General features: G+C 45.6%; 1 protein-coding gene across 6 annotated transcripts in view; it reads left to right on the forward strand.

Annotated features, from left to right (window-relative positions):
- LOC139760934 (teneurin-m-like) overlaps positions 1–13,555 on the forward strand; it is an 874,918-nt gene that overhangs the window by 167,077 nt on the left and 694,286 nt on the right. For all 6 annotated transcript variants that reach the window (XM_071684715.1, XM_071684717.1, XM_071684716.1 and 3 more), the window contains exon 2: positions 1,894–1,923. Coding sequence is in view for 3 of the 6 variants with exons in the window: in XM_071684713.1 (XP_071540814.1) it covers positions 1,913–1,923 (11 nt within the window). In the remaining 3 variants the exon portion in view is untranslated. The remainder of the gene's footprint in view (positions 1–1,893; positions 1,924–13,555) is intronic.

Genomic DNA, 13,555 nt, shown 5'->3' on the forward strand with positions numbered 1-13,555 from the left:
CATAACTTGTGTCCTGGTCTCCAGCCGTGGCTCTCTGGTCGTAGCCCTTATCATGACGTGCATCTGGCGATGATGGGCGACTGATCCCAAATTGGTATTTAGCGGGCACAAAGAGGATCACACCCTCACGATTAATTCCAAATGTCATAGATAACTAGGTATTATCTGGTGCCAGCTTTTACATCATCCCACGTGAGGCATGAGTATTGTGTGGCCAAGTGGATCTGTTTGATGTTCACAGTGGCAGGGGAACCTGGCCTGCTCTTCATTCATCAGTAAAGTATATAATTCTCTTGATATTCCGTTTTTTATATTGGACAGTGTGAAAACTTTATTGTATGAACCCACAGTTTTTTTTTTTGTGCTTCTCTCTCTCTCTCTCTCTCTCTCTCTCTCTCTCTCTCTCTCTCTCTCTCTCTCTCTCTCTCTCTCTCTCTCTCTCTCTCTCTCTCTCCCTCCCTCTCTTTTTTAAGCTCCATTAAAAATTTCACGATTTGTTAATTTACGTGTTTGCATGATGCATACAATTTTATCCGGACGTCCCCACACAAAAAGGCTGGGGCCACCCCCCAACCCCACCCCCCCCTTTTTTTTTGTTAGTACATATTCATAGTAGTGGACAGTTCCGACAAAAACAGGTGTGCTTTTGTTTTCATTGTGAATTTTACATGATATCCAGGCGACCCCCTTTTCATCAATTATTTTCCACGTAATTAAAGCCAGCTATTTTCCCCCCTCGTTCCCCCCCTCCTCCCCCCCCCTTGCTATTAAACTAAATTACCCAATTTCATGCACTAACGCTGTATATCTTGGTGGCCAGTGTTCACTAGTTTGCCAGTCTGGTGTTTGACATTGCCACGCCGCCCAATATTTGAACGTCTGCAAATATTGTGTACATAGCCACTGTTTGTGTAATTACCAGAAACGAGGAATGACACACACACACACACACACACATATATATATATATATATATATATATATATATATATATATATATATATATATATATATCTTCGTTTCTTCGTTGTATATCACTGACTCTTACATTTCTGTCTTGTATCTTCCCTGATGATGTGATTATCACACGAAAGTGCACTTGGGAACTTATCGTGTTTCATTTCCCCCGTGGACTCATAGGAATATGATATTATCCAGACTTTCAGTGTTGCACTGTATTCAGAAATAAACTGAAGCAGCTCTTGATCATTTCTAGGGAGTTGTGACTTTACATTTCACATCAATGTCCAGAAATTGAGTTTTTATATTTGTCACGTTACTGTACAGATATAATGACTTATGCTTCCACATTTCTGGAGCTGTGACGTAACATAGGTCATACCAAGCGCTTTGGGTAAGTCCATATGATGAGTGACATGATTCCTGTGTGGCTGTTGGGAACTCGTGGATAGACCATTGTGATCTCTGTTTCTTTCCTTACACCGCTGAGCTTTGGAACTCTTTCCACATAATGGTTTCCCTTGCAGCTGTCTCCTGATCCCTTTATTGTATAGTACGTAAGGATCCAACCTCCTCAAACACTCTTTGATTCTTCTTCTTCTTCTTCTTCTTCTTCTTGTTCTTCTTCTTCTTCTTCTTCTTCTTCTTCTTCTTGTTCTTCTTCTTCTTCTTCTTCTTATTCTTATTCTTATTCTTCTTCTTCTTCTTCTTCTTCTGTTTAACCTTCTCTTTATCAATCTTGTAAGGTTTGTTGTTGACAGAAAGAAGAAAAAGCAAAAATATTTTGAATTAAGAGTTGTTTGCGGTATGAGAAGTTTAGAAGGTTAAGATACCGTGTCCAACTTAGAAATAACTGAGTGTATGGAAAATGCTAAAGTGTGTATAGGAAATTACCAAGTAATACGTAACTAAGTCATATCTTTTTCTTTGCAGGCGTTGAGAGGCGAATTTTATGCAACGCTCGTAAGTAGATGTCCTAACTTGTGTAAACTGTTGTAGATGATTGTAGTTAGAGGGAGAGAGAAGGAGCTGTTTGGAAGGTAAGTAGACCTACATGTGTGCTGTGTCCCCTCGATGCAATACGGAAGAAGTTGTGAGGTACATAATAGATATATGACTATTGTCTATACATACTGTTTCGTATATCGCCATCTGTAATCACCTTCGTCCATACACGCCCCCTGTATTATGCTCGTCCATACACGCCCCCTGTATTTTGTTCGTCCATACACGCCCCCTGTATTATGTTCGTCCATTCACGCCCCCTGTATTATGTTCGTCCATACACGCCCCCTGTATTATATTCGTCCATACACGCCCCCTGTATTATGTTCGTCCATACACGCCCCCTGTATTGTGCTCGTCCATACACGCCCCCTGTATTATGTTCGTCCATACACGCCCCCTGTATTATGTTCGTCCATTCACGCCCCCTGTATTATGTTCGTCCATACACGCCCCCTGTATTATGTTCGTCCATACACGCCCCCTGTATTATGTTCGTCCATACACGCCCCCTGTATTATGTTCGTCCATACGCGCCCCCTGTATTATGTTCGTCCATACCCGCCCCCTGTATTATATTCGTCCATATACGCCCCCTGTATTATGCTCGTCCATACCCGCCCCCTGTATTATATTCGTCCATATACGCCCCTGTATTATTACCATCTCAGTGGCAAGGGATCATGTCACAGTAGCCAACTACACGAAAGTAATGATTTACGTCTGTAGTATATTTCCCTTTGAGTTGCACCCCATCAAGGTCGGTTGGCAACACTGGACCAAGATGAGGTAGATACGAGTATGCTGTTATCCTCTCTGGGACTCAGTATACCTCGCATTATACTCAGTATACCTTCCATTATACTCAGTATACCTCGCATTATACTCGTGACCTACCGTCACTGTGTCTCACATATATTCGTTCAGTATATGTATAGGTAGACATATACAGACACCCCTACTTCATTACAGCATTATATGTGATATACATCAAATTTTTATATCATATGTTATATCTAGGGATATAACACTGTTCATATTCCTAATCCAGCAAGCTTTTAACGTCGTGTATTTCTTTCACGTATATCCCTTCAGCATATGCTGAGGTATACTATATCCCTTCAGCATATGCTGAGGTATACTATGTCCCTTCAGCATATGCTGAGGTATACTATATCCCTTCAGCATATGCTGAGGTATACTATATCCCTTCAGCATATGCTGAGGTATACTATATCCCTTCAGCATATGCTGAGGTATACTATATCCATTCAGCATATGCTGAGGTATACTGTATCCCTTCAGCATCCGCTAAAGTGTACCATATTCCCTCAGCATGTGCTGAGGTATACCATATCCCCTCAGCATGTGTTGTACGTATACTATATCCATTCAGCATATACTTAAGTATACCATATCCCCCAGCATGTGCTGAGGTATACCATATCTCAAGGCTATCTCCCCCCTCCTCCCCCCCTCCCCCAGTCCCCCTACCACCCACCATCCTGGAGACTCCGTTTCCCGCCCTCCACCTGTGTGGCAACGATATAGCAGCGCTGTATCCTGCCCACACAGCGTTGCTGTAGCGAGGGTGACTACCAGTCACACACACACACACACACACACACCCATGTTGACGTAGACAGTGTAAACAATCGCAAAAGAAAACTGTTTGTGTGTGTCATTGTTCCACTTGTAACCCTGGGGTTATATCCCCTGTGGGAGGCGACTGTATAACCCTGGATTTATATATATATATATATATATATATATATATATATATATATATATATATATATATATATATATATATATATATTATCCCTGGGGATAGGGGAGAAAGAATACTTCCCACGTATTCCCTGCGTGTCGTAGAAAGCGACTAAAAGGGGAGGGAGCGGGGGGCTGGAAATCCTCCCCTCTCGTTTTTTTTTAATTTTCCAAAAGAAGGAACAGAGAAGGGGGCCAGGTGAGGATATTACCTCAAAGGCCCAGTCCTCTGTTCTTAACGCTACCTCGCTAATGCGGGAAATGGCTAATAGTTTGAAAGAAAGAAAAAAAATAATATATATATATATATATATATATATATATATATATATATATATATATATATATATATATATATATATATTGCAAGACGTCATACTGGTGCGCGTGATCTAGTATATGCTGTGTGTGTGTGTGTGTGTGTGTGTGTGTGTGTGTGTGTGTGTGTGACAGAAGCACACATATACACACACATATATTCACATGTATCTGTGTATAAATAAGCGAATTAACGATAAACATAAACATACGTAAGTCTGTGTTTATTATTAGCTCAACAACAAAAAACTTCGTAACAAAACCAGAATGGAAATAGGAAACAAAGAAACATATGAAAAATGAAGATGCGCAAATTGTGTTTGTAAAATGTATTATCATACATTTTTTGCAGTCTCCCTTGTGTTAAAAATAAAGAAAATAAATTCCACCCTTATGACCAGATACAGTAAGGACGTCACTAAATTTCACCCTTATGGCTTGATACATTAAGGACTTTGCTTATTTTCCCCCTTATGACTATGTACAGTAAGGACTTGTAATAGATCAACTGCTCGTTACACGTTAACTGGTCTGTTAATTCCTAACTGGCAACTCCCAATGTATTTCTTGTTGTATTAGTTGTATTTTGATGGTAGATGTGTATTTTTGTGTCACAACATCCCACACAATACGATGTGTGTGTATATATATATATTATCCCTGGGGATAGGGGATGAAGAATACTTCCCACGTATTCCCTGCGTGTCGTAGAAGGCGACTAAAAGGGGAGGGAGCGGGTGGCTGGAAATCCTCCTCTCTCATTTTTTTTTTTTTTTTAATTTTCCAAAAGAAGGGAAATGCGGGAAATGGCGGATAGTTTAAAAGAAAAAAAAGAAAAGAATATATATATATATATATATATATATATATATATATATATATATATATATATATATATATATATATATATATATATGATCAAGAGATGGGTTCTGACGATTGTAAGACTCTCTCTCCACACAGAACAAATATGTATTTACATATTGACAAATACGAACATTACCCTCTAGCCCACACCAGTCAGGCGTCCATCAACCAGCCTCAAGGGCAGGGTGAGCACCTGGGTTGGGTGTGAGCCGACTGTCGCACAGAAGATTCATACCCAAGTGTGCCCGTACGTGAATCATAGTCAGTGAGGCTAACCACAGATGCCCATATACCGTTGTATTCTATACAGTATTGTAGTCCTGCATCGTGATATTGTATTATCTGCAGTTATACACCTTCAATCTTATATCACTACTGTCCTCCTACGTCTCTCTCTCTCTCTCTCTCTCTCTCTCTCTCTCTCTCTCTCTCTCTCTCTCTCTCTCTCTCTCTCTCTCTCTCTCTCTCTCTCTCTCAGACGGGGTCGTCGGCACACATCCTCCTGGGTTGGTTACTGCCAACCGACTATCTGGTTCTCGAACCCAGTCTCATGAGACTCCAGCGCCACAGCGCTAACCACTAGACCACAGAGGTGCCACTGTGTGTGTGTGTGTGTGTGTGTGTGTGTGTGTGTGTGGGTGTGTGTGTGTGTGTGTGTGTGTGATCGCTATTTACGTGTTTTGGTGAAAGTGTTTTTTCTGCTGGTGTTGTTCTGTTCTTGATGTATCAGAGCCTTATATATCAAGAGTTAGATGAATAACCATATGATTTGTACAAGAGATGAGGCCCCACCAGTGTACAACTCCCTCCCCGTACATTACAAGAGATGGGACCCCACCAGTGTACAACTCCCTCCCCGTACAGTACAAGAGATGGGACCCCCACCAGTGTACAACTCCCTCCCCGTACAGTACAATAGATGGGACCCCCACCAGTGTACAACTCCCTCCCCGTACAGTACAATAGATGGGGCCCCACGAGTGTACAACTCCCTCCCCGTACAGTACAAGAGATGGGCCCCCACCAGTGTACAACTCCCTCCCCGTACAGTACAAGAGATGGGGCCCCACGAGTGTACAACTCCCTCCCCGTACAGTACAAGAGATGGTGCCCCCACCAGTGTACAACTCCCTCCCCGTACAGTACAAGAGATGGGGCCCCACCAGTGTACAACCCCCTCTCCGTACAGTACAAATAGGTAATTACGCACCAAATCCTCTGTAAGTCAAAGGGTTTTCGCTGTGTAATGGTTAGTGTTGCTGACCATGATTTAGGCACGTGTCTACCCGGATTCAGGTCATGGGCGCCGTGGTCGGCCCACAGTCAACGACACTGTTCATCCTCACCTCGGGGCTGCTCTATGAATGGGCACTGTAGTGTGGGCTGGTGTGTGTGTGTGTGTGTGTGTGTGTGTGTGTGTGTGTGTGTGTGTGTGTTTGTGTGCGCGCAGATAAGAGGTGCATGTATACAAGGCTTAGCAACAAGAGTGTAAAACTCTCACACACACACACACACACACACACACACACACACACACACACACACACACACAAGGGGGCCGGTAATATCCTCATCCTCAGGCGCTACATCTACGTTAAGGAAACAGAGCATCACAGCTTAGATCCACACCAGGAACATGTGGAGTGTCGTGTTCCCAGAATGTGTTCGGCATGAGAACATGTGGACCTCCACCTGGTAAACTGATCACTTAGTTCTTGAGGTGAACGACACAGTGAGGGAGGGAGGTGGTGGTGGAAGATACAGACTCACCGTGGAGTTGTGTAACGTATAATGAAAGTGAACTACGAAGGCTTATTATACGCCTGCTTCATGGAGAGTGGGAGGACGAATGCCATGAATATAGGACATGGTTGTTATATTCACAACCAGGATGGAGAGATCTATGTGCTGACGGCGAGGTGTTGTGAAGGAGAAACTCAGTGGAAACTCAAGAAAAGCAGGGTTGAAGACGCCCCCAGCAGGTCAAGGTGGAACAGACGTGTTGTGAAATGATACGATGTTAATAAGCCAGAAGGAGCACACAGAAGTGTGTAACAACTCCACTAGACCCAAACTAACTGACGAAGACCAAAGCATCAAAGGAATTCAGAAAGGAAAGTTGGTGGTACAGACGAAGACGCTGTGTGAAGAGTTCAATGTGGTATTCGAGAGTCTGTTCACACTCGAGGAGGTGAAGGTTCGGCGAACACCAGCTTAGGGAAAGACACAGTGAGGTTATCTGAGAGAATCCTGTGGATATGACACGGGTCATGAAGGATTTGCAGCCATTTATGTAATCCTAGTGTGTTTGTGTGTGTGTGTGTGTGTGTGTGTGTGTGTGTGTGTGTGTGTATGTGAAGACCTTTGCCCAACACTGGTGACTGTACCAAATGTCCCACAACGCAGGAACTCTTCCGACGTCAGTAGAGAAAGCAAACGTCGCAACAAAATCAAAAAAAGTAGTGTTAGAATTAGACGCCAGCATCACCAACAGACCTAACCAGCGAGATGCAAGAGAAGATAATCAGGAAGTACTTAATGCATCAGTCTGGCATAAACTATCCGAGACACAACATGAACTAAGAGGGAAAGTCTCGTGCATGACCAACGTACTAGACGTCTTTGAAGGCGTCAAGAGCAACGTTGAGACGAGGGATGGATGTGTGGATTGCAGTACCCCTGGATTACCAAGTGGCATTTGATATTGTCCCCAACAGACGATGGATGATGAAGCTAAACGTCCAAGCTAAAGTCAGGGGGAGGGAGGGCTGGTCAATTGGATCAACAGCTTCCTTAGTGTGAGGGAACAGAGAACACACACGCCAGGGTTGCCCTTACGAACTTGGCCCCAAGCAGACTCTTGTGGTACCTCATCTTTCAAGACCCAACTGTTATTATTTATCAAAATCATTGGTCAAACGAGATGGAATCGTACGTGAAATGTGTTTGCTGATGATGCGTAGATCATGAAGGAAGTGCGAAACAGAGAGGGTTGCGAAAAGGTGCAGAGGGACCGAGACACAACGCAACAGTAGCCTGGCATATACATGGCCGAGGAAATTTAACCTTGGACAGTGTGAAGTTGTGAAGATGTGAGATGAGTCCAGCAGACCACACAGGCCTGGAGGACTCCACGGAGGGAAATGAACCACAAGACTCACTTTGAGAGGAACCTAACCTAACCTAACCTAACCTAACCTCACCTCACCTCACCTCACCTCACCTCACCTCACCTCACCTCACCTAACTTAACCTAACCATATTCTGGTCATTGTTTATGTCATCATTGAAGTGATGGAGGGAATATACATGACAGGAGATGCTGAACAATATCTCCACAGTCGAATTTCACAACTTGAAGATACACAAGTGTTGCTAGAGAGGGTATAAAGGAATAGTACCAGGAGCAAGAGGAAGAATCTACGAAGAGAGGAAGGAACTCCTCAGCCAACCCAAACAGGAAGAAAGAGGAGTTAGGAGAGACTTGATCAATATATGTAACAAAATCATGACGTCTTGAAACACAGAGCAGGTCTGGAATGCTGGAATGGATTCCAGAACCAGACGGCACAACTGGAACTTAGGCGAGGGATGGAGACAGACGGAGGGACGTAAAGAAACACACACACACACACACACACACACACACACACACACACACACACACACACACACACAACGTAACAAGCCCGACCCTCCGGCCGGCCCCGGTCCCCCGTGGCCACTCCCCAGGGACCCCTTCCCCAGGGACCCCTTCCCCAGGGGGCTTCACGTGCTCAACAAACTGGTGGTGAGTGGGCCACATCCGCCCTGGCCCACCTCCTGCCCGCACCACCACCACCCAGCCCACCATGGTGGGTGGCAGAAACCTGGGTGGGTAGTGGTGAGATTACTGGCGATGGTGAGTGGTAGTGATGATAGTGAGGCCTGTGATGGTGACTGGTAGTGATGATAGTGAGGTCTGTGATGGTGAGTGGTAGGGATGATAGTGAGGCCTGTGATGGTGAGTGGTAGTGATGATAGTGAGGCCTGTGATGGTGAGTGGTAGTGATGATAGTGAGGCCTGTGATGGTGAGTGGTAGTGATGATAGTGAGGCCTGTGATGGTGAGTGGTAGTGATGATAGTGAGGTCTGTGATGGTGACTGGTAGTGATGATAGTGAGGCCTGTGATGGTGACTGGTAGTGATGATAGTGAGGCCTGTGATGGTGACTGGTAGTGATGATAGTGAGGCCTGTGATGGTGAGTGGTAGTGATGATAGTGAGGCCTGTGATGGTGAGTGGTAGTGATGATAGTGAGGCCTGTGATGGTGAGTGGTAGTGATGATAGTGAGGCCTGTGATGGTGAGTGGTAGTGATGATAGTGAGGCCTGTGATGGTGACTGATAGTGATGATAGTGAGGCCTGTGATGGTGAGTGGTAGTGATGATAGTGAGACCTGTGATGGTGAGTGGTAGGGATGATAGTGAGGCCTGTGATGGTGAGTGGTAGTGATGATAGTGAGGCCTGTGATGGTGAGTGGTAGTGATGATAGTGAGACCTGTGATGGTGAGTGTAGTGATGATAGTAGAGCTTGTGATGGTGAGTGGGGTAGTGATGATTAGTGAGGCCTGATGATTGGTGAGTGTGTGATGATAGTGAGGCCTTGTGATGGTTAGTGGTAGTGATGATAGTGAGGCTGTGATGGTGTGAGGTAGTGTGATAGTGAGGCCCTGTGATGGTGATGATAGTGATGATAGTGGAGGCCTGTTGATGTGAGTGGTTGGTGTGATGATAGTGAGACCTGTGATGGTGAGTGGTGGGATGCTAGTGAGGCCTGTTGATGGTGAGTGGTAGTGATGATAGTGAGGCCTGTGATGGTGAGTGGTAGTGATGATAGTGAGACCTGTGATGGTGACAGTGTCTGCTGAGAGGGTCATGTAAGGAATATATTGTACTGGTTGTCGTGGTGTAGGTGGTAGAAATAGTGGCAGTGGTATAATCAGTGGTGGGTGTTAAGTAATGATAGTGATAGTGGCAATAGTGATAGTGGTGGTGGTGATGGTGGTAATGGTGGTGATAGCAGTAGTGGTAATGGTGGTAGTGGTAATTGTGGTAGTGATAATGGTGGTACTGGTTATAGTGGTAGGGGGGTAAAGGAGGTGATGTGGCAATGGTGGTGATGGTGGTAGTGGTGGTAGTGGTAACAGTGATGGGCAGTAATGGTGGTAGTAGTAGTGGTGGTGGTGGTGGTAGTTACCCACGTATCATGGTCATATTAAGTGGGTGGTGGTGGTGGTAGTTACCCACTTAACATGGTCATATTAAGTGGGTGGTGGTAGTGGTGGTGGTAGTTACCCACTTAACATGGTCATATTAAGTGGGTGGTGGTGGTGGTAGTTACCCACGTATCATGGTCATATTAAGTGGGTGGTGGTGGTGGTAGTGGTAGTTACCCACGTATCATGGTCATATTAAGTGGGTGGTGGTGGTGGTGGTGGTGGTTACCCACGTATCATGGTCATATTAAGTGGGTGGTGGTAGTGGTGGTGGTAGTTACCCACGTAACATGGTCATATTAAGTGGGTGGTGGTAGTTACCCACGTAACATGGTCATATTAAGTGGGTGGTGGCAGTGGTGGTGGTAGTTACCCACGTATCATGGTCATATTAAGTGGGTGGTGGTAGTGGTGGTGGTAGTTACCCACGTATCATGGTCATATTAAGTGGGTGGTGGTAGTGGTGGTGGTAGTTACCCACGTAACATGGACATATTAAGTGGGTGGTGGTGGTGGTGGTGGTAGTTACCCACGTATCATGGTCATATTAAGTGGGTGGTGGCAGTGGTGGTGGTAGTTACCCACGTATCATGGTCATATTAAGTGGGTGGAGGTGGTGGTGGTAGTTACCCACGTATCATGGTCATATTAAGTGGGTGGTGGTAGTGGTGGTGGTAGTTACCCACGTATCATGGTCATATTAAGTGGGTGGTGGTAGTGGTGGTGGTAGTTACCCACGTATCATGGTCGTATTAAGTGGGTGGTGGTGGTGGTGGTGGTAGTTACCCACGTATCATGGTCGTATTAAGTGGGTGGTGGTAGTTACCCACGTATCATGGTCATATTAAGTGGGTGGTGGTAGTGGTGGTGGTAGTTACCCACGTATCATGGTCATATTAAGTGGGTGGTGGTAGTGGTGGTGGTAGTTACCCACGTAACATGGTCATATTAAGTGGGTGGTGGTAGTGGTGGTGGTAGTTACCCACGTATCATGGTCATATTAAGTGGGTGGAGGTGGTGGTGGTGGTAGTTACCCACGTATCATGGTCATATTAAGTGGGTGGTGGTAGTTACCCACGTATCATGGTCATATTAAGTGGGTGGTGGTAGTTACCCACGTATCATGGTCATATTAAGTGGGTGGTGGTAGTTACCCACGTATCATGGTCATATTAAGTGGGTGGTGGTAGTTACCCACGTATCATGGTCATATTAAGTGGGTGGTGGTAGTTACCCACGTATCATGGTCATATTAAGTGGGTGGTGGAGGTGGTGGTGGTAGTTACCCACGTATCATGGTCATATTAAGTGGGTGGTGGTAGTTACCCACGTAACATGGTCATATTAAGTGGGTGGTGGTGGTGGTGGTGGTAGTTACCCACGTATCATGGTCATATTAAGTGGGTGGTGGAGGTGGTTGGGGTGGCCGCTTGATATTCTTGCTTTTCTTTAGTAACCACAGTTACCCAAAATCAGGTCTCTAATGACATCATGATCAGAAAATGTAATTAGCAAAGACCTTGATAAGGTCACTACACGTCCTGGCCCCACTGATGTGACTTACCAACTCCAGCCAACAACAACAAACAAACAAACAAACAAACAAACAAGCAGTCTTGGCTTCGTACATGTTTGAAAATCTTCCTCAACAAATGAGAAAACATTCGTTGCATTGAATCTTTTCCTCCACATGTTGTGAGGCTTCACGTATCATCTCACGACTTGCTCACTACTCTACAACTTTGACGACACTTGGATGACATCCTGTCTCGTAGATAACAAAGTTGATGTTGCTTACTGACGGCTACTTCCTTTCTGAAGTAGCAAGACCCGCCAGAGTGGGCCACAACCTGCCAAGGCTAACAGAAGTAGCCAGGACCGTCCAAACGTCAGTTGGGTCACTAGATGTAGCTAGGACACACCTGAAGTAGCCAGGACACACCTGAAGTAGCCAGGGCACACCTGAAGTAGCCAGGACACACCTGAAGTAGCCAGGGATCGCCAGAAGTAGCCAGGGACCGCCAGAAGTAGCCAGGGTCCACCAGAAGTAGCCAGGGACCGCCAGAAGTAGCCAGGGATCGCCAGAAGTAGCCAGAGTCCGCCAGAAGTAGCCAGGGATCGCCAGAAGTAGCCAGGGATCGCCAGAAGTAGCCAGGGATCGCCAGAAGTAGCCAGGGATCGCCAGAAGTAGCCAGGGATCGCCAGAAGTAGCCAGGGTTCGCCAGAAGTAGCCAGGGTCCACCAGAAGTAGCCAAGGTCCGCCAGAAGTAGCCAGGGACCACCAGAAGTAGCCAGGGTCCGCCAGAAGTAGCCAGGGTCCGCCAGAAGTAGCCAGGGTTCGCCAGAAGTAGCCAGGGTCCGCCAGAAGTAGCCAGGGTCCACCGAAAGTAGCCGGGGACTGCCAGAAGTAGCCAGGGTCCGCCAGAAGTAGCCAGGGACTGCCAGAAGTAGCCAGGGTCCACCGAAAGTAGCCGGGGACTGCCAGAAGTAGTCAGGGACTCCCAGAAGTAGCCAGGGACTGCCAGAAGTAGCCAGGGACTGCCAGAAGTAACCCTACACCGCCATAAGTAGTCAGGGTCCGCCAGGGAGGCCAGTCAGTGGAGCGGGTCGTCACGGGGCTTCATGCCTCGTTAGATGCTTCATTCTGGCCCAGCCTGAGTGTCAGTAGGGCTCCTGGCCTCGGGCCATTACATCAATCCCATCCCACCTCACCCCATCACACCCCATCCTATCATCCCCCCCACCCACCCCACCTTTCTCACAGAACCCCCTCTTATATACCGTCTTTGCTCACCCATTCAACTCACCCGTGTACATCCATTCAGCTCACCCGTCTACATCCATTCATCTCATCCGTGTACATCCATTCAGCTCACCCGTGTACACTCATCAGGCCCCGTGACCCATCTGTTTAAGTTTAGCATATACAGAAAACCCACCAATGTATGTCCATATATCCATATTACTCATCTCAACATGACAGAGTTAACTTACCATCACTCCAGTCTATGTTCCTTTGGGCATTACGTATTTGCAGTCCAGAGTTTACTGATGATGAGTTTGAGGAGATATATTCTATTGGATCCAAGTTAAAGTACCCTAGATCTTTCATTAACATATCCCTTAAGTTGGCAAAGAAATCATTTTATAGAGTTGAGCCCAAACCTTCCCTTGATACCAAGGATCTTTTAGTTCCCCTTTTAGTGATAATTGTACATAACTTCCAAGGTTGCTTAAATAATTTAATGTAAATTCTGCCTTCTGCAATAACAATGATAAAAGAATATGTTAATCAAAAATTCGCCAGAAAAATCTGCAGGATGTGTTTGCACAATACCTTGTAAAAATTGTATTATGTTTTATGTTATGCAGACTAGC

Source organism: Panulirus ornatus, chromosome 38, assembly GCF_036320965.1.
Source record: "Panulirus ornatus isolate Po-2019 chromosome 38, ASM3632096v1, whole genome shotgun sequence".
In the NCBI taxonomy this organism is placed as follows: Eukaryota; Metazoa; Arthropoda; class Malacostraca; order Decapoda; family Palinuridae; genus Panulirus; species Panulirus ornatus.